This window comes from Sander lucioperca, chromosome 14 (genome assembly GCF_008315115.2).
Source record: "Sander lucioperca isolate FBNREF2018 chromosome 14, SLUC_FBN_1.2, whole genome shotgun sequence".
Lineage (NCBI taxonomy): Eukaryota > Metazoa > Chordata > Actinopteri > Perciformes > Percidae > Sander > Sander lucioperca.
In genome coordinates, this window is record NC_050186.1 from 27,008,245 (window position 1) to 27,028,936 (window position 20,692).

The following is a 20,692-nucleotide window of genomic DNA, read 5'->3' on the forward strand; positions in this document are numbered from 1 at the left end:
GTTTGATGCACAAATGCTGTACTTTTAGCAACATATCAGAGCAAAGTATAGATTTAAATCAACAAAATGTGTTACATTTCACAACATTTGAAATGCTGCACAAGCTGATATTAAAAACAAGACAAATGGCAAAAAGTATGAAAGTTGTTTATTTGTAACACTTGATCAGTTATAACGCAGTAACTTTACAAATTCAACACTGATGACCACGTTTTCCCAAAATTTGCATGAAATGTATGTCAACCAGAAAGCAACTGAAAAATACAAACTCCTGCACTCAAAAAGAAAGAACACTGACTGAGCATAAGACTGGCAATCCAAATTATTTCGGCTGTCGGCTCTGAAAACATTTCACAGTTTAGAAAATAAATAAAAAAATATGGTAGGCTATGTTAATGGCATCAAAAGAATAAGCATCTAATATTATCAGATGATCATTTTACATGCGTACATGCCATGCTGTATTTTACTTTTCCGGGAGTTCATGTGTTGGCACAAACATGATATATGAGTATAGAAAAAGGCTGAGTTCCTTATCAGTTAAATAACATTTTCATTTCAGCAATATTGATCTTAAAGCCTGAAAAAGGAATGAAAACCTTATGAAAAGCATACAAAAATGTTGGATTCATAAAAGGTACTTTCACAGAGTATACAGTATGACCTGATTTTATCAAAATGAAAGCTTTTGATATGTACAAGATGATAGGAATGGACCATGTGACTGTACAATTAAATGTACTGTTATTTAAAGCTTATTTCAATATTTTCTATGTCAACACTGAACTAAATGAGTACCTATAATGTCAAAGATGGGACTCGTAGTGACAAAACCACAGAAAATTGCCACCAACTCTGCAACTCTTTAGAGCTTTTTAGCCTCTTTTGGCTTATAGCACCAAACTGCAGACACACAAAATGAGCGGCTAGCTGGTGAAGACTATAGAGCATTAAGCTGATAGAAGAGATACATATTTTTCTCAGGAGTTGACCAGAGACCAAACCTGACGAGATAAAGGAGAGTAAATATTGGACATTAGACAGAAATTTGACTCAAAATGATAGGAATGGGCATCGAGAACCGGTTACAACTTGGAATCGTTTCAAGAATTATGATTCAATTCAATTCAATTCAATTGATTCCGTTCAATGGAATCTTTTTTTAATGGAATTGTTTGGAAAATTTGGTTTAGAATCTGATCATCATATCCAAGTTTAATGCGCAAGTTTGGGTTTCCGTAGCGGCCACCGTACTTCCACGGGCTTCTTGTGTTGCAGTCAGGCCTTTAAATTGACACCCGCCAACCCGCCAAATGCGGGTAAAAGTAGACTTTGGCGGGTAACATTTAAAAGTTTCTAGCCAATTTGGCTGGTGATGAATGACGTGAAGTGTCTGTTTGAATCAGCAGGGTGCAGAAACGATGCAACAAGTCAGTGTTTCCAGATTGATCTGTTTTCTGCCAAGAAATTTGGGCGGTTTTGTGTGTCTTTGCCTTGGAAACGTAATCTTCATCTGACAACATTGCTTGTGGTACTAATCCTACATTTCCCATGAACAGTAAGTTGTGATGTGTCAGACAACTCAGCTACGTGCCTAGTGATTACGAGCTACGCTGAAAAGGAGAAGACAAACGGAACCAAACAAACCAGTCAAGCTGAAATTACAGTAAAGTTAGTTAGGGAAAAAAACAAACGTGGCTAGTGGTAAATCTGATTGGCTGGTAACTTTAAAAATCTACAAGCCATGTTGGCTGGTGATTAAACAAGTTAATTTAAAGCCCTGGTTGCAGTCAGTGTAGCTTTATTTTACATTGAAAAAGCCCAGTAAAACTGCAAATCACCCTTGAATCAAAATAACATTTTCCTCTTATCTGTGAAATAAGCATGTGGCCCGTTTCAGCTCCGCCCCTCAGAGAATCGGAATTGATAAAAACCGGAATCCAAAAGAAGAATCGGAATTGTTAAAATCAAAACGATGCCAAACCCTATTCATGATAGACTTTCTCTTTGCCTTTTTGATGAAAAAACACATTTTTACATGCTCTTCCTCCCTCATACCTAACCTCCAACTAACCCTTTACAGCCGTGTCAGAGGGGGAGCAGCGGGTGGACAGAGGTGGTGGCAGCTGGCAGGACAGGCACAGATGTCCTCTAAGTATTTTAGGAGACCTGATATTTAACACTCAACCTTGGGCCCCCTTAATAGTCAATCTCCAAGACTGTTCCTAAGCTTATCTGTGCCTTGGATTGAAAAGTCTTAACTTTATGCAAGTTCACCGCTGATCTAGGGCGTGATGCTTCCCATAAGCTCAGGGGTCAGGTAGCCGCCTGGCGTCGGCATGACTTTTGGGATTACGAGCTGGGGGGCTGGCGTCGAGTTGGGAGTCAGTAAAAGGCTGTTCTGCCTGTCGACACCCTCGACCACGGTGTAGACAGGTGCAGGGGAAAGAGGGGACATGGGGGTGCTATCTGATTCGCGGGATGGTGAATAACTCAAGTCTCCGTCTGTCTGGCAGGGTTCACTCATGTCTCCTGTGGACGATCTGGGGCTCATTTTCCCTGCGTTGAGCTCTGAGGTGTAACCTCCGTGATCTGGATTCACCACCAGGAGCCGGAACTCGTTTTTTTCTTTCTCCTTCTGCGCCATGATGTCTTTCTCGGTGTCTTGGCTAGTCTGTTCCTCAGGCGACAGCAGCACTTTGCCATAAGACCTCACCTCACTCACTTTGGTGTACAGCGCCTCTCGGCCCGGTGCTACAGACCGAGGCTCCCCGGTGGCGGGGCTCTGGACCGGGGGGCTTGGCTCGCAGGCGGTTGGGCACGACGGCTCCTTGCTGTGGGTTTGGTTTGGGATCAGAGGAATGAACGGCGACGCTTCCGGCTCGCTGGGGAGATCGGGGTCGCAGCAGCTGGCCCGGCCCGAGTCGTCGTCTCTGAAGCCGATGGACGGGGGAGAGTTGTCGGAGGACAGCGAGCACTCTACGAGACAGTCCGTGTCCAGGTCCGTCAGTCGCTCGTTCTGCTCCTCGATGTCCAGATCGATGAATTCCACCCAGGGGTCGTTGTGGTACAGCTCCGGCCTCAGATCTGGAGGGCCGCCCAGGATGGATGTCAACTCCCGCAGCTTCCCTTTCTGCGGTAAAGAAAAGAGAGTTGATACTATGGCGTCAGATGTATGTGATATGTTGCGAGCGCGATAAAACACGCTCACGATTAGAGTCGACTAATCGATTAGTCGATAGAGAGAAAAAAAATCATCGGCAGCTATTTTGATAACCGATTTATCGTAGAAGTAATTTTTCACGCAAAAATGGCAGAAAATGCTGTTTTCAGCCTTTCGAATATAGATGTTTACTGCTCTTTTCTGTTTTATATCATATTGAACTGATCATTTTTGGGGTTTTGGACTGACAAAACAAGACATTTCAAGACTTGGAGTGGAAAGCATTATGGGTTGTTTGTGGTGTTATTGTTGCTAGGCTAGTGAGTTTCTTCAAGTCCTCTATAATGTGTATTTCAGAATTAGTCAGCCCTAAAAGTGTTTAGGAATTGTGTGATTAAGGTTAAATCATCCTTTAAGTTTTAAGTTTTAATTTTCAAAGTTGGGAATGATGACAAAATCAACAGATGACCAAGTCGACAGACCAAGGTTTTTTTCTTTTTAAATTAAAAAAAAGTAAAAAAAAATTAAGTCAAAAGCTCCGCTGGGAACGTTTTCTGAAAATGGTTTACCTGTTCCATTTAAGTTGTAGAATCACTTTAATACAGAGAGTTCTAGTAAATTAGGACAAGGCATGGTCACGCCTAATAACATGCAGATGAATACCTTGAGTAGTTCAGGGTCAATTCCTTTTATTTTAGGTCCAGGAACAGGAGGCAAAAGAATAACCATCAACCTTAGGGAAGAAAAAAACCAAACATTAATGGCAATTAAAAAAAACACTTGAATTCATACCTCAGTATAAACATAGCTGAGCAGATGTAAAGGATGTCTCGCTGTTCAACAGCTTTGAAAGACGTGAGATGAGACAGACACTGAGGCTGATTTTCAAGGTCTAGCAGCCCACAAAACCTTCTAGTCCTACACAGAAATCCTGATGGTTGTGAAATACTCACTTTTCCTGCTGCGATATGATAACAAACATCGTGATGGTCACTAAGCACAGGGCACCAAAAACGAGCAAGGCCACCACTGGGAAGCTCGACACTGGGAAAAGAAATGCACACAAATTCACATTACATATATACTTCATACATTACATCGGAAAATCATCAATATAAATAAACAGTTTAATGAAAAACAGGCCATGAAAGGCTATGTTTAGGGTTCCTGTTGACAAATCCATGAATCACAGAAGCCCTTTTCAGATATGAAATACATAACATCGCTTATTTTTCTTGCTTTATTTATCTGTTAATGTAGAGGCTCTGTCCTTCAGACGTAAAATGTTCCATACAAGTGACTCAGGCGCTTATTCAGATATGAGGCTGAAGTAAAATTGCTATTGCATTTATTGTTTGTAATGAGGTGGCTGTCTGAAAGGGGCTTTAGAATAATCTGATTCAGACCTGTACCTTTCTCTGATATTAAATATTTAGCATATTTCATAATTGCTACTGTATTGTATCATCTTGTGCATTTCCTTATAACATTTTTTGAATGCTTTGTGCACAAAGTCAGATTCACAGCAGAACAGTTTGTGCATCTCTTACAAACATCATTTTTTGGTCATTCAGTTAGTCCACCACTTTGGTCCAGACATGCGTGATGAATTGTAATTTGTAGTCCCCATTTGATTTGTGACCGAATACCTGCAAAACTAATGGCATTCCCATCAGCCTCAGCTGTACAAATGTTAGCATGCTAATATGCTGAACTGAAATGAACATTATGCCTGCGAGCAAACATCAGCGTGTTAGCATTGTCATTGTGAGCATGTTAGCATGATGATGTTAGCATTTAGCTCAAAGCACTAAGTACAGCCTCACAGAGCCAAGAGATAGCAAGTCCTTTAATGCAGTAAGCAGCCTTCTTTTACGGCTGCCATCTTTATTTGGGTAAAGAAATGGAGGTACGCCCAAAGATTCTCTATAACTAAAGAGCATTACATGCTGCGCCAAAGAATTTCTAATATGGGAAGAAGTTCCACTCTCTCGTTACTTCCGGCTTCTGAACTGGTTGCAGTTCCACCAGAGTTCCATATAGGGGGCGCTCACAGGCCAGTGCAGAATGAATGGGACTCTATGGAGCTATACCCCTCAAAATCCACTTTTCTCAGAATATAATTTTTTGTCTAGTAATTTGAATGTTGCATTTGAAAGGGGAGGCTAAGAAAATACACACTGCTGGGTGTTAGATTTTTTTTAAAGTGGCTTTTTTGTTCTAAAAAGCCTTTTAAAATGTCAATGACGTCATACACATATACGGCCAGAGATTCTGCTTTACGGCAAGCTCTGAGTCGCTTCCTTTTTTCTCTCGAGGCATCGACAACACAGCTGACAGGTTAGACTCTCCCTGTCAATACACGTGCTAGAAAGAGGTTTGCTAATGTTTTAAAGACCACGCCGAAATATTCACTCTGGCATTCTGGTTTTGCTTCGGATGCCGTCAAGCGCAATCTCCGATCGTAATCAGTCCTTCACTGACCAATCAGCATTCATTAGCAGAATGCTAGCGTGTTATGGGCAACAACGACTCAACCTGTAACAAATCGAAAGGGCATAAGTACTCGTTCATTCAACTTTTGACCTATAATCCATGTTGAACTTGCAAAAACTACAATCAAATCTGAGATTTCTCAATGACAATCAGGCGAAAGAGACAAATTTAGCCATCTAGCTCCATAGGGTCCCATTCATTTTGCACTGGACCGTGATCACCCCCAGTGGAACTCTGGTGGAACTGCAACCAAAGTAGGTACAATGGGGCTAAATAGGGAGTGGAACGGCTTTCTGTAGACGGGCTTTGGCTGCGCCAATGGTATTAAATGGAACACACTTCCTGTCTCCTAAATGGGCGTGGCCTCATTTGAAAGTGTAGTGAACGTCGTGTGGATGGATGAAAAGTTATTCTGGCATAATTTATACATACTTTCTGTTGTTAACATTAGATATTTAAACAGCTAAAACCCCTATTTACCATTACGGGAAGAAGTTGTGTTAAGGCGTTTTGCGAACATTAGTTGACGTTAGCTAATCTGTGTTGCCAAATCTCGCTTTGTTTGGCCATTTTAGTGTCAGAATGTTCTGGAGATATGTGGCTTCTACAAAAATTGGTCCAATATTTACTTTGGTGATTATGGGGCGAAAGAATCAGACATAATCTGTGTTCACGCTCACTTCTCCCATTGGAATCAATAGACTCAGGACCTGCCGCTAGTCTCTTAAAGAGGCGAGGCAGTGGCGAAACCCACGTGACACAGATACAGGAAATGACTGTTGGGGCGTCTCTGCTCTAAAACGTCTCTGGTACACCTTGGATCAACTTCTACTTTACTGTTTGCCAGAAGGAATTTTTTTTATTGCACCAGGACAGAAGAGTACTTAAGCAATATTGACATGTCTATAAAAAGATAGTTAATATTGAGATATTTGTTCTTCTGCTGGTTTTTGTGCAATGGCTATGGCTTACCATTTTCATCAATGTAAAATTATCGATATTTAGGGATAACATGGAGCTGGATTCACACATGGCTACTGGTAAATGTTCTGATTAGGGTTGCAAAATTCCGGGCATTTTCAAAGTTGGAAACTTTCCATGGGAATTAACAGGAATAAACGGGAATAAATGGGAATTAATGGGAATAAACTGAATATTTTTAATATTGCTTGTTATAATACTGTAGTCTATAACAGGGAACTTAAATGTAGTTGAAAACAAAAACATTTTGCAGCATAATCTTGGTTAAAATAACCTGATTTAATGCAACTTCAGTTGAATGTCCTCCCTATATTCGTCAATGAATGCATTAATCAGCACTACTACATAGTTGCCAACATTTAGTTTTTAAAATATGGGAGTTTTGGGGGGGGGGTAATACATAACCGATTGCTATTAACCTATGTGTGTTAATTGTATAGCCCACTTGTTCTTGATAGGCTGGAAAAAATAGACAGGCGCTGATGGTTAGCTTAGCACGCATACAACCAAAACCATAGTAAATCAAAGGCAGCATGCTAGCTACCTTCATATGTTAAGCTAAGGGTCAACGGTTTGGACTACTACTTAGCCTAGTGCAGGGCTATTGAGGCCACACCCACTGCACAGATCATTTCTAGAATCCAACATTCTACAGCAGATTGAAGCTGATTGAAGACACATTGAAGACAGTACTGCATTTGAGCCCAAGGACTACATCCCATCCAAATTCCCATAATTTCCATTCATTTCCATGAAAGTTTCCAAATTGGAATGTTTCCAAAATTCCCCAGCTAAACTTTCCATGGAAAGTTTCCGGAAATGTACTGGAAAATTTCCACCCCTTTGCAACCCTAGTTCTGATTACAGCGTTGAGAAGCTCACAGAGGGTTATAACTGGAATATAATTTCTTTTTCATATAGTGATGCTGATGCTCAGTGAAAGGAGGCGGGAGCTTTTTGGCGAAGCACCGTGAATAGACCTCTCAAGGTTTAATGTACAATTGAAAAACCTTCATAACAGCATGTCTAACAGCCTCGTCTAGCCAGGCTGTATGCATTGCAGTGAGTGCTTACCTTTAGATGGGACGAGCACAAATAAAGAGTCGCTGAACTCTCCAAACTCTTTCCCAGCGAGCATTTTGCACCGGACCCGAACCTCGTGATTGATGTTAGTTTGAAGCCCATAAATGGAGCGCTGTGTGCTTTTCACAAGGTCGACCTGTGGTGAAGAAAATAAGGTTCAATTACCAGAAGCAGTGATGCAGCATCACCCTCCTCTCTTCTAACAAACATTTATGTTCCATTTGACAATATAAAAAAGTTGACTATGAAAATCAGTCAATGTACATTAAAGTCTTGGACCCTTGGACCTAAAAGTATGATTTAATATAATACTAAAACTCAAATTGGACCCTATTTTCCCATGGTTTTGTGTCTAAGTGGGAACAACAATCTTTGAAATTGGTCCAGTATTGAGCGAGATTGCTGCAGTCGACAGTGGCGAAACAAGCTGCAATGTAACGTTAATGGGCAATTGCGCACCTATAATTTACGTCCACTAAAAGTGCTTGTTTTGCCACTGACATGCTCAGATTATTATTCCAAGTGTCTGACAACATTATGGAAAGGATCTCTGCAGAGGTCGACCTTTTTGTTTGACATAAAAGACCCCTGAAATCGCAATCGCCAAACCCACCAGACTCCATTTAAATAAACACTAATGTTTTTATTGTAAAACTCACTTCATTCAAAGTCGACAGAAACATAATGAAACTATCAAAAGCCATCTTGGTTCGTCTTTCCTCTGTTCCAACAATGCCCACTCTGTGTTGGTTGAAATAAATCCTTAATTCACCCATTTACATGTGAAAATATGCTGGCTCTATACAAGTTAAAATCATTATTCATTTAAATGGAGTCTGGTGAGTTTGACGATTTTGGGGCTGTTTCTGGTTAAACAAAAGGACCTTACTCGTGCCCTATGTAGGCTGAGTCCTTGGCAGCGGCCCGGGTTCGAATCCGACCCACAGCCCTTTGCTGCATGCCTGTTTTCAAGCTGTCCTGTCAATAAAGGCCATGAAAAATGATCTTAAAAAAAGGTCTATCTCTGTAGGGATCCTTTCTTGGAATAATAATCTGAGCCTGTCAGTGGCAAAAACAGCACTTTACAACATAAAATCATTGTTTATTTAAATGGAGTCTGGTGAGTTTGGCGTTGGCGAGTTCAGGGCTGTTTCTGCAATTTCAGTGGACAGAAATTGACGGTGCACAGAGTAGTTACATTGCAGGCTGTATCGCGGCTGCCAGCTGCAGCGGTCTTGCTTAATTTTGGGCTAAAAAAGGTTCCCAGTAGTCACTTAGACACAAAAAAATATGGGAAAAAATGGATACCCTTTAACTGAAGTTGTTATTTGACACACAAACACAAAATTAAGGACACACCCACCACTTCCCACTGGTCAGAGTTGACGTTGCGGTACTGGATCTCGTACTGCAGCGTCATCCATCCCATCTCCACGTCTGCGGACTGAGGCGGCTTCCAGCTCAGTATGATGTCATAGTAAGTGCCGGTCAAACTCACATTCAGCAGAGTCCAGTTCAGGCCGACTGGAGGATCCGGTTGCACTGCAGGCCAGAAAATAATAGCTGTATCATCAGCAATTGAAGAAGACTCAAAGAATTCAAAAAGAATGGATTGCGGCTGCTGATCGCACAATGAATAGCTGCCCTGTCTCAGGATCCGGTTCACAAAAGATATTGCGCTAATAATATTACAGCGCAAATAGAGCCATAAAGTTTTGCAGCTGAGTGCAATTTGCCTTTTAAAAAGAAAAAGAAAAATTAAATTTGTTAGACTGCAAGTTACAGTTTCCTGGCCGACGAGGTGCAGAGGCATTCCTCAAAACTTCAGGCAAGGAATTATAATGACAGAGAGAAACTGTATTTGAGATTTAGTAACCCAGTCCGTTAGTGCTGTTGGTTTTCAAACCTGTCGAATAAGATGGCATGACTTGAAGCAGAGGACACTGCTTATAAATGTGCTTCAGTTACCACCAACTCCCTGAAGATGCATTTCAATGTAACTGCGTGTGGCCATTAGCACTGATCTTTGGGAATTGACTCATTTTTATAAAAAGGGTAGACTGGGTAAACCCAGCCCGATCTGCTGGCGATTTGATTTCGCCCTACAGCTCAGGCTGGAAACCTGTACATGTATCTATCCTGCATCCGTTACAAATTTGCGGGAACCAATCACAAACTGGCTTATCCACCTATTGGCGGGGTTAACACGATGACGATAGAGAAGCGACCAAGCAGCTTTTTGTTTACATTCAACATGGCGGCCACCGAAGCGCAGCAACCCGTTGACGCCGCTGTCGCTGCTACATCACTCGGATCGTTGGTCTGATTGGTTGGACTATCCAATTGCATACAGAGTCATTTGAACTATGCCCGTTGATCACGCCTCTTGTGCAGAGAAAATACAGAGCAGACTCCCCAGACTAATGTTCAATCTTAAAAGATTGAGCTTGGTCTGGTGATAGCCAGACTATAGAAAGGGGCCAATTTTGCGGCAACATTATTTGAATGCGTGCAAATAGCACAGGAGCACCGAGGCGCTTTGCTTTGCAGCGTAGTTAGGGGCCCATTTCACTCTTTGCGTTTGCTTTGAGAACTACATGGCTTCTTTTTTGTCTCACCTGTGCAGGTTTAGCGGTCGCAAAAGCCGTGCAATCCTTTTTTTGAATTTGCCTGGCAGTGTTTTAACGTAACAGCGTATTACTACAGTTTACACACACGTATTCATGGTTGGTGGAGGCATGTTATAGGGTCCTCCCTTGGACTAAATTCATTTTAATTTGCTTCATTGGCATGACAAAATCAATACATCTTTGTTGCCAAAGCATAGGAACAAACATAACAAACAACGACAAGGAGTAAATACATCTGATATAATAATAACAGTAACAGTTGCAGATAATAAACAAGTACTGTGCATGACCATCACAAGGTATGTTGAAATAATAATAATAAAAACATAAAAAAGAATAATAATGATTATATATAAAGACTTCTCTATTTTGCCTTATATTGTGGCAGGAGCAAGGTTATTATAGTTTTTCATTTTTCATTACTATTTATTTTTATTTTGTTTTGACTTTTTGTTTTAAAATTCAGTTTAGTTTTAATTAGTTTTTAAAGCAGGTTTGCTAGTTTAGTTTTTATTTTTTGAAAATGCTTAGTTTTAGTTTAGTTTTAGTCTTTTTTTGTAATATGGGTTATTTGTCGGGGGATTCAACAAGATCAGAAAAAGTATTGTGTAATAATAACTCAACAAAAACATCATACAATTTTAGAAATATGTATTCACAACGTATTGAACAATAACACCAGTACAAACAATGTACATATGATGATGAGTACAGATATGTAAACAGGCTACACAAGACGCAGCAGGAAGTGCAAAATGTGTAAGTGACGTGTTCCAGGAAAAAAAACTAAATAGCCAACAGACTAAAGAAGACTTAATGAACGAGTGTTTTGAACTGTGGTCGAGTAAAGTGGCGAACTTTTTGAAGTCAATTGACGCACATAGTTGCGTAGACATCCCAGTATCAATTGCTTTTGGTGTTCCTGCATATTTACTAACCAGCAGCTATCGGGTCGCCGGTGAAAGCCTTCCTGTAGTGTTCTCTGTCCTGCTGTTGTCTCTGTCATGCTGCCTGGCCCTGTATCCATACATCCATGTATGTATCCCGTAACGTTACCGGGGTTAGCTTCTGTTTCGGGGAAAGGGAGCTTTGCGTTCTCCTTTACTTTGTTAAGGTAAGCTAGTTTACCCTCCTTGTGCACGCTTCTCAAATGTAGGCTACTTTCAAATTCGTGGGATTTTTCCCTGTAATAAATTGTCCACATATTTTACCACCTTCCACTGCAAGGCACTTGCTTTTATCTGACACAGTCATAATCAAATAGGACTGCTGCTTTCTTCCAACTTTCGGTACCGCCATGATGCCAGGTGAGGGGCACGGACTATGTTGTGTTCAGTCCCAGTCGGAAACTATACATGTCTACAAATGTCATGGTCAGAAAGATATAACGTTATTTGCTCTATGAAAGACATTGACAAAGACGAAAACTAAGGACATTTACTCGATAACTTTATTTGATTTTAGTTAGTTTTGCAAACAGACATTACAGTTTTAGTTTAGTTATCATTTTCTGTAATGCCTCGTTTTTATTTTTATTTCAGTTAACGACAATGTTTTTTCCCACCTAGTTTTCGTTATTTCGTTCGTTTTCGTTAATGATTATAACCTTGGACAGGAGAAGACATATTTAGCTGCTAGCCATGCCGTACTTTTATCTTCCCCTAATAAACTGTTTAAACCCTCCTGTTATCCTCGGGTCAAATTTGACCCATATTCAATAAGTTTCTATATCACAAATTTGGGTTTTCTTTCAACCAAATTTTCAAAATGGAAAATGGATGGTTCTGGTCTCTTCACAAGTAACATAAATGATCAGGTCACTTCTTTCTTTGAATTTGGGTGTTTTATTTAATTTTACAGCATTTAAAAAAAAAAAAATAAATCATAAAAGAACGTTGAAAAAAGTGACAAAAATGTCGAAAAAGACGCCCAAATTTTGACCAAGAAAAACAAAAGGCTGCTCGGTCGACGAGAAGACATCATAAGGGATAAATGCATCAGGAGCAAAAAATGTCGGAAAAAGCTTCAAAAAGGTGGAGGAAACCAGGCCACAAAAACGTCAAAAGGCGCAGAAAAAAATCGACAAAAACATCGGAAAAAGTGACAAGAAAAATTTAGATAAAAGGGACAAAAGTGTCAAACATTGAAAAAAAAAAGTTACAATTCTGACAGAGAAAATCAAAAAGTTGCATGGTCGACGGGAAGACAACACAAGGGTTAACTGTTGTTTTTATTTATTTTTATTTAACCGTTATTTATCCAAGTAAGCTGATTGACGACTGCAACGACCGCCCGGTCACAAGCTGGCTTCTCTAACCTTTAGGCCACCACTGGTGGACTATGATAAAACCACACGTGGGGTTTTAACCTGCTTACTTTCTGTCATCTGGATCGTGACAGGGGTGCAGGCCAGGGAGGCAGTAAACTCACCGATGTCTTGAACGTTGAAGTGCTTCTCGTCATAGAGGTTGGCTTGATCCCCGGAGCGGAGCTGGACCCTGTAATATGTCCAGATGGACGTGTGGTTCTCGTTGAAAAAGCACTCATTCAGCCTGTCGGTGCTGTAGTGGGGACACTCACGCCACTCCTTGAGAGAACCGTAGGGGGGTCTGCAGAGGGGGGGGGGGGGGGGGACAACATGTGGTCTATAAAACAGCATGAACAGAAGGAAGTGACAGGAAACAGCTCTTCATTCAGTCAGAAAATATACTCTAAGCTGTTACTTGTTAGGTTTATATTAGCTAATTTAAGTCCAGTACTGTTATGTGGGTTTTTGAAATTATTTGTATAACACCTATGGCAAAACTTGATAAAAAAAAAAGAAACAGGGGTTTGGTCTCTTTAGATAAGATCGCCCTCGACAACTGTGAGGCGTTTAACTCTTGTGTTTTCTTCCCGTCGACAATTAACTTGTTGTCCTTCCGGGTAAAGATAAAAAATGTTTTTTGCGCATTTGAGTTGTAAAAGCAGTGACCCTGCTTGACCCAGAAAAAGTGTCTGAATAGGGAAGCTTTTGAAGTAGTTTACGACTCTATCCAACATTTGCTCCCACCTACATGCATTTTCTGTCCCTTCTTTTCTTTTCAGACATAAGCAGTAGGCCTATGTACAAACTAACTTCACATGTAATTCAATTCTTTTTTTTTTTAAATCTTTTTACTTCCTAACATTTTTCTTTCTCTCTTTATCCGCGTCACACAGCATGTATGTACATACATTTTTCATGCTTGTGTTTTGGGCTGGGTACCGAATTCAATACTTAAAGATAGAAAATGTTTTTTTGCGCATTTTCAGACATTTTTGTCGTTTTTTCAAAACAATTTGGTCAGTTATATGCACCACTAACACCAACTTGTGTTGTGTTAATAATACGTTTTACACTTATTCTTGGAACATTGGTCAACAAACCTCATTTATGTGAAATTATACCTAATTTCTTTCTTTAAAAAAATCAGAAATTATGATTTATCTTGACTAATAGTTAAGATCAGAGGATGTTGAGTGGATCACAGACGGGTATATGTCAAATTTTAGTCATGATACTGTTTTGAAACAACATTTTTATTTCAAATACTATAAAATTCATTAATTTTACCTGAAGGGTGTTGTATTGAACCATCCATGTTATTTTGGGGCAATTTGATTGAAAGAAACCCATATTTCTGATATAAAAAAAGAAAATTCAGAACGGGTCAAATTTGACGAGGACAACACAAGGGTTAAATTACAGTGCCACTCATAAGTTTATGAACCCATGCTAAAGTTGACTTAAAAGAGGAATGGAAACTGACCTTAATGACTTAATTAAAAAAAAAAAAGAGGAAAAATCCAACCTTTAAGGACACCAATTTTCTTTGTGAATGAATAATGTATCGTAAATAAATAAATGTTCTTCCTTAAAATACAGGGGGCATAAGTAAGTACACCCCTATGTTAAATTCCCATAGAGGCAGGCATTTATTTCTAAAGGCCAGTTATTTCATGGATCCAGGATACTATGCATCCTGATAAAGTTCCCTTGGCCTTTGGAGTAAAAATAGCCCCACATCATCACATACCCTTCACCATACCTAGAGATTGGCATCGGGTATTTTCCATAAGATCATCTCTCAATACAAATCAAACCAGCTATTAGGCTAAAATAAAACCATGCCAATCTCTAGGTATGGTGAATCCAAAATAAAAGGGAATAAATAAATAAAAAAACTACTCTTCTCTTTTCTTTTTTTTTCTGTTATACCTTGAACGCACAGAAAAAAGCACATATTTCTGCTCAAGTCAAGTTATCCCCCTTACAATTTGTTAATGTAGAATAAGCGGAGGTCTCCTGGCTGGGAGAGGCTCTGGGAAGTGCCGACGTTCCATCTGCAGCGGAAAGTCTCCATGTTGGCAGAGACACAGCTGGTGAGGTGTGGCTGGATCTCGGGGAGGACTGTAGGGAACAAGACAGAGAGAGAAGGAATTAATCACATATCATTTTAATACTGCAAAGATCTTTTTTTTGGACTTTCTTTTCTTTGTTGCAGCTCTTATGACGCATCATTGGGTGGCTGTGCTGCACTTCAGGGACAGGAGATAACTGTAACCTATGTAAATCCAGGGAGAAGCCCGGCCACAGGGCGAGTATCGGCCTTTTCCTGGAAGTCCTTTTTATTGCTTTTCAAGCGGGTTCCCTGCCACGGCTGTCGTAGAATGAAATATCTGTACGCTATGTACAGAGAGTGCTACTTGGATCCTGTTTCTTCACTGCATAAACTCAAACCACGTGTGCACTTTTACAACTCTCCTGCAGCCGACCTTAGCTGTGTCTGTAGTGTTTTCACTGTCAAAGGGATACAATTAAGTATATACAGTAAGCATACCAAAACATTGCTTGATTTTTAAAGGGGAACTATGCAGTTTTTTTTAGCTTAATTTACCTTAACTGAACAGCTTCGGAGTCATTGGAATGGTTATATGACTTTTTTCTAGTTGAATGGTGGTCATCTCACTCCCCCCTAGCGCCTGTGAGCAGAAAAACCACCCTTGCAACTTTCGGCCGGCGAGCTGCCGGCCTCAGCGTCAGGAAGTATGGCGTGATATCAGGTCTCACGATGTAACGAATTACTTCACGGCACTGCACACATACGCCCATTCAGGAACCGGCTAATAAGGTAGCAATGGAGTTTTTCACACTACCGTCATGGCTGAGCTGGCAAAAAAGAAGCAGAAAGCTAGGAGAGCATCGTCGGAAGAACAGAGAAAGAGGAAACGGCAGACTGACCGAGCGAGGAGTCAGACACAAGTAAACATAGGAGCTGTAGGGGGGGCTCTATAGAGAAACCTGTGAGCAAAACAGCGAGAAAACAGCGAAGAAATGGCCAAAACTGCATAGCGCCCCTTTAAGTGTGCTATAGATGGATACTATTGTCCCACAGAAAGATCAGGGTAAAAACTAAACAACAAAAGAGTTGCATGGTGGGTAATGTAGGCGCCAGCCTATTATTAGGAAGAAGAATGTGCGGAATAAAAAAGCAGACATATCTGTGTCTGCAGCACACACGTGTTGTTTACCCAGGTTTTAAAGTGCTCATATTATGCTCATTTTCAGGTTCATATTTAGAGGTTATATCAGAATAGGTTTACATGGTTTACTTTTAAAAAAACACCATATATTTGTTGTACTGCACATTGCTGCAGCTCCTCTTTTCACCCTGTGTGTTGAGCTCTCTGTTTTAGCTACAGAGTGAGGCATCTCACTTCTGTTCCATCTTTGTTGGCAGTCGCACATGCTCAGCTAGGTAAGGACTACTAGCCAGTCAGAAGCAGAGTATGAGGGCGTGCCATGCTAGCAGCGAGGCCAGCATTATAACATGTGTTACAAAGTGATGCATGTTTGTCACGGAAGTAAAGGCTGGACTACAATAGAGCTGTTTGGAGCAGTTTGTGAACAGTGTTTTCTGTTGTAGGTGGTAAGTCCCTTTGGGGGTGACTTTGTGCTTTTTCACTTTCTAAAAGGAAAAAGCCAAAAAGCATTATACGAGCACTTTAAGATATCCTTCTGATACATTATAGAGATATATGGAATTTCTTTTGTGGTGGTCACAACATTAAAACATCTCTTTTACAAAACACTTTTCTGGTTACTTCTGGTTTCATGGGTGCTATTTCTTTGGGCAGTTCCAATGAAAACTGCTGACTTTGAGGTCTGTGGATTATCCAGAGTAACTTTGGACCAATATCTGAAAACTAGAGGCCGACCGAAACATCAGCCGGTCTGACATCATCGGCAGATATATACAAGTAGTCTCACACGTACTCCAGTGCTGTGTACACCAATAATCTATTCTGGGATGGGGGGGGGAATGCTCTGGCTTGTTTGTATTTCTTTAAACCAATCACAACCACCATTGGCGGCGCCAAGCCCCGGATGCAGTAAAGGGGCACCTTTGCAAGATAGATAGCGAAGATAGCAAGATAGATAGCGAAGATAGCAGAAGGAGAGGGATGTCAGATTGTATCCCAGCAGTGTATATCTGTTGAGCCAGACTAGCGAATAAGTAACATGAAATTGCAGTAGAGAAATGCCAGTTGTGGTAATTCAAAAAATAGTGTTGCAATTACATAGTTTGTCCACCAGAGAGCACTGACAAGTTGTTGTTTTTAACTGCAAATGTCCCGCTCAGCGCTTGGTCCCAATTATTAAGAAAACTAATTTAAATGTATTGTGTAAGTGTTAACATTACATTACACAAAATAATATTGGCCAATACCTTCTTTTTAAGTCTCAAATTTTTATATTGGTATCAGTCTCAAAATTCCAGTATATATATATATATATATATTCCTGTATATTATATACAAATTAACCCAAATGAATATATTCATTTGGGTTAATTTGCAAAAATTAGACATATGCGTTTTTTTGTTTGTTTTTTGTGTATTCAATCGAGTGAATATCAAACTGGTGTTGGGTTATTTTGATAAGATATCTCAATTTTCATTTGTTCATTTATTCCTTTTAAGAATTACTATCTATTTTTGCAAATTAACTCTCTATCTCTCTATTTATGCATAAATGTATAAATCCAAGACAAATCAATGATTCTGGGGACAACAGCAGCAGTCAGCCGACCACATTAGCATGTCAGAGAGGAGCGGCACTCGAGCCTGTACAAGACGGCTCCATTGCAGCTGACAGGCAGCCCTCGGGGGGCCGATGATGAACCTCTGGCCTGCTTAGGATGCTTCGTGGAAGGAGAGGAACAGGTTAAAAATAACCTGTTTACCAGATCCCCGGCTCCTCCTCGGAAGTCTGCTTAGCTCAGGATTAAGAGAAAAATCAATTTGACACTCAGCTATGCGGAGCATTTATGTGCCTCACTTCATGATACATGAGGACATGTGGATGCTTTGAAGTTGTGTGAGGGTGACGGGAAAAATGTGTTTTACTGATTCATTATACTTTTTTTTTTTTTGGGGGGGAGTACTTACAGATTTACTCAAGTACTGTGCTACTATTGTGCTAAGTACAATTTCTTTTTTTAAAGTATATTTTTTTAAAGAATTTTAACTCACAAAGACATAATTTCAAGTCCGTTCCCTGACCCATCCACTTGCAAAGACCCTACTCAAAAGTAGTAGCTGATTTACGTACATTTTTAATTTTGAGGTACTTTTAATTGCAGAATGCATTGGAGAGTGACCGGATGAAGCCCCTCTGAGGTTTTTCTTGCATCTCTCCAGCAAATCTTTTATTGATTATGTGTATATTAACAGCTAGATTTTACAGGGCAACATTGTATCTTTTACTCCACCACATTTAGGGCTGGGCAAAATATCAATATTATATCGTTATCGTGATTCATATTAGATATCATCACGTAATATCGTAATATGGCATAAGTGTGGTCTTTTCCTGGTTTTAGAGGCTGCATTACAGTAGAGTGATGTACTTTTCTGAACTTAGCAGACTGTTCTAGCCACTTAGTCATTGTATCCACGTTACTGATGATTACTTATCAAAAAATCTCATTGTGTTAATATTTTGTGAAAGCAGCAATAGTCAACCCTACATAATCGTTGCGATATCGAGGTATTGGGTCAAATATATTGTGATATTTGATTTTCTACATATTGCCCAGCCCTAACCATAGGTGCCGATACCGTGGGTGCTTCGGAGCTTGAGCACCCACGGAAAATACTGAGCACCCACGTGTGCCAGTAGGCTACATTCATTTAAAATGAAACATTGCAGTTGGTGCTAAGTGGAGTTTCTGTCATAGTGTGATGGGTTATGTCGCTGTCAGTCCCCTGCTCCATATCTTATCCACCAATCACAGCGTCTCTTGGATGAAAACGCCTCTTTAGTGACCCCCCTCCATCCCCCCACTATACAGTGTGTGCATGTGCATTAGGTAATCAGAGTGAGACTAAAATGGACAGATTTGTTATTAAAAAAGCAAAACCTAATGATGCAAGTGCATCGACATCCACCACCAGTGCAGAGAGTTCCACCAGTGCCCTGTCAGAAGTAGATAACAACAGGTGGCATTAATTCTTAATTTCCCACGAAGCTGATCGCGGTTACGTGTCAGTTAAACTTTTCATCTCCAATCCTATCTGTATTTGTGAGAAGTGGCACTGTCCTGAGTTGAAAGATAGCCTACTTTACGGCTTTATTATCAAGTTAATAGGAGTGTGTGTTCGTGTCCATTTCCTAACGTTCTGAAATGCAAACGTTTTTTTGACTACTTTTTTTTTTAAGGGCGTACGCCCGTTAACACCCACGGAAGAAAACATAAATCGGCACCTATGGCCCTAACCACGTTCATTTGCAACCCTGTCTCCAACCAATTAGGTTTCTGGATGATGGGCATATAGAGTACAGGGGTTTGCATCCTGAGTCTTATATGAGGTTAGGGTTAGGCAACAAAGCACTTTGATTCGTGGTTTCAGCTAGGCCATGTTAAAAAGTGAACACCTCATGTCTTGTGGTTCAAGTCAGTGTTAACATTTTCTGTATGAAACCAAGACCTGCTGGGTTTCCCTGACCTTAAAGTGGCCATATTATGCTCATTTTCAGGTTCATAATTGTATTTTAAGGTTGTACCAGAATAGGTTTACATGGTTTCATTTTCAAAAAACACCATATTTTTGTTGTACTGCACATTGCTGCAGCTCCTCTTTTCAGCCTGTGTTCAGGTCTCTGTTTTAGCTACAGAGTGAGACCTCTCACTGCTGTAACATCTTTGTTGGCAGTCACACATGCGCAGTAGCTAGGTAAGGATTACATGAGCTAGCTCGCTGTTTGTTTCTACAACTTCAGTCAGTACAAGGCAGGATTAGCCGGGAGACTTCTTCTAAACGAGGGCGCACTTCCAAGTTTGCGTGGAATACCTGCAGAATAGGGACATGTAAGTAGTTCTTTTGTAGATTATGGTGAACTAGTGTGTGTTGTAGCAGTGTTTTGCCATTCAGAACGAGCAACGATTCAGAACATGCTACGGTTAGCCACCTCGTTTCGGCTAGTGACGTAAAAAGCCCTGCAGAATTTGAACAGCTCACCCAGGGACTGAAGGCAGGACACATTCAGAAACCTGTATCTCACTCAAAACAGCATGGATGTTTGTTTTTCCAAGTTTGTATGCATGTGGAAGCACCAGAGACACAAAATAACACCCCAAATCCCAGAAAAAGTGTTTTTTTTTCATAATATGGGCACTTTAACCCAGTGCTGTGAGGGCTAAAACATATCCATCAAAACATTTAATCATGTTCTAGTTGATTAAGAGCACATATTGGACAACAAGAGCATTTATTACAGAAAACAAATGTGTTTTGTATCAAGATTTTCGACTTGCCAAATACATTTAAAGGGATCGTTTTATGAGGTACTTTTCATGGTCAATGTATTACGTACAGTAGAGAAGCAGACCGGAGTACCGACACAGAAACAGTGTACAGCTGTGGACAGGGCAGCAGCAAAACTTATTTTAGCCACCTAAAAAAAAAAGAAAAAAACATCAGTATAAGTAGTGTCGCATTAACGGACCTATCTCCGCAGCTCTGCGGAGTAAGGTCTGGCTCCTCCACACATTCATTCCTGGATAGGAGACAAAAAAGCTCTGGGGTTGCAAGTCGCAGCGAGGGTGGCTCTGCTAAATAGTGTCGGGAAGGAACTTGTTTTGGTGCAACATTTGCACGCAAAAGAAAACGCCACATACAATGGTAAATGAAGTTAACCGTTCACGCAATACAGTAACGTGAGCTATTTAAATAAGCTGGATACATGGTGAATTGATGATTGTTTTAGGCAGCTAAAATACGTTTTTGCTGCTTCTCCCATCCACAGCTGCAC

The 20,692-nt window shown here is 40.4% G+C and overlaps 1 protein-coding gene across 6 annotated transcripts in view; it reads right to left on the bottom strand.

Annotated features, from left to right (window-relative positions):
* Positions 1–131: 131 nt before the first annotated feature.
* ghrb (growth hormone receptor b) overlaps positions 132–20,692 on the bottom strand; it is a 32,707-nt gene continuing 12,146 nt past the window's right edge. For all 6 annotated transcript variants that reach the window (XM_035991483.1, XM_035991482.1, XM_031277448.2 and 3 more), the window contains 7 exons: positions 14,650–14,785; positions 12,784–12,962; positions 9,087–9,265; positions 7,715–7,859; positions 4,117–4,207; positions 3,827–3,896; positions 132–3,133 (listed from right to left, as the gene is read on the bottom strand). In XM_035991483.1, the coding sequence (XP_035847376.1) occupies positions 2,285–3,133; positions 3,827–3,896; positions 4,117–4,207; positions 7,715–7,859; positions 9,087–9,265; positions 12,784–12,962; positions 14,650–14,785 (1,649 nt within the window). In that variant the 3' untranslated portion in view covers positions 132–2,284. The remainder of the gene's footprint in view (positions 3,134–3,826; positions 3,897–4,116; positions 4,208–7,714; positions 7,860–9,086; positions 9,266–12,783; positions 12,963–14,649; positions 14,786–20,692) is intronic.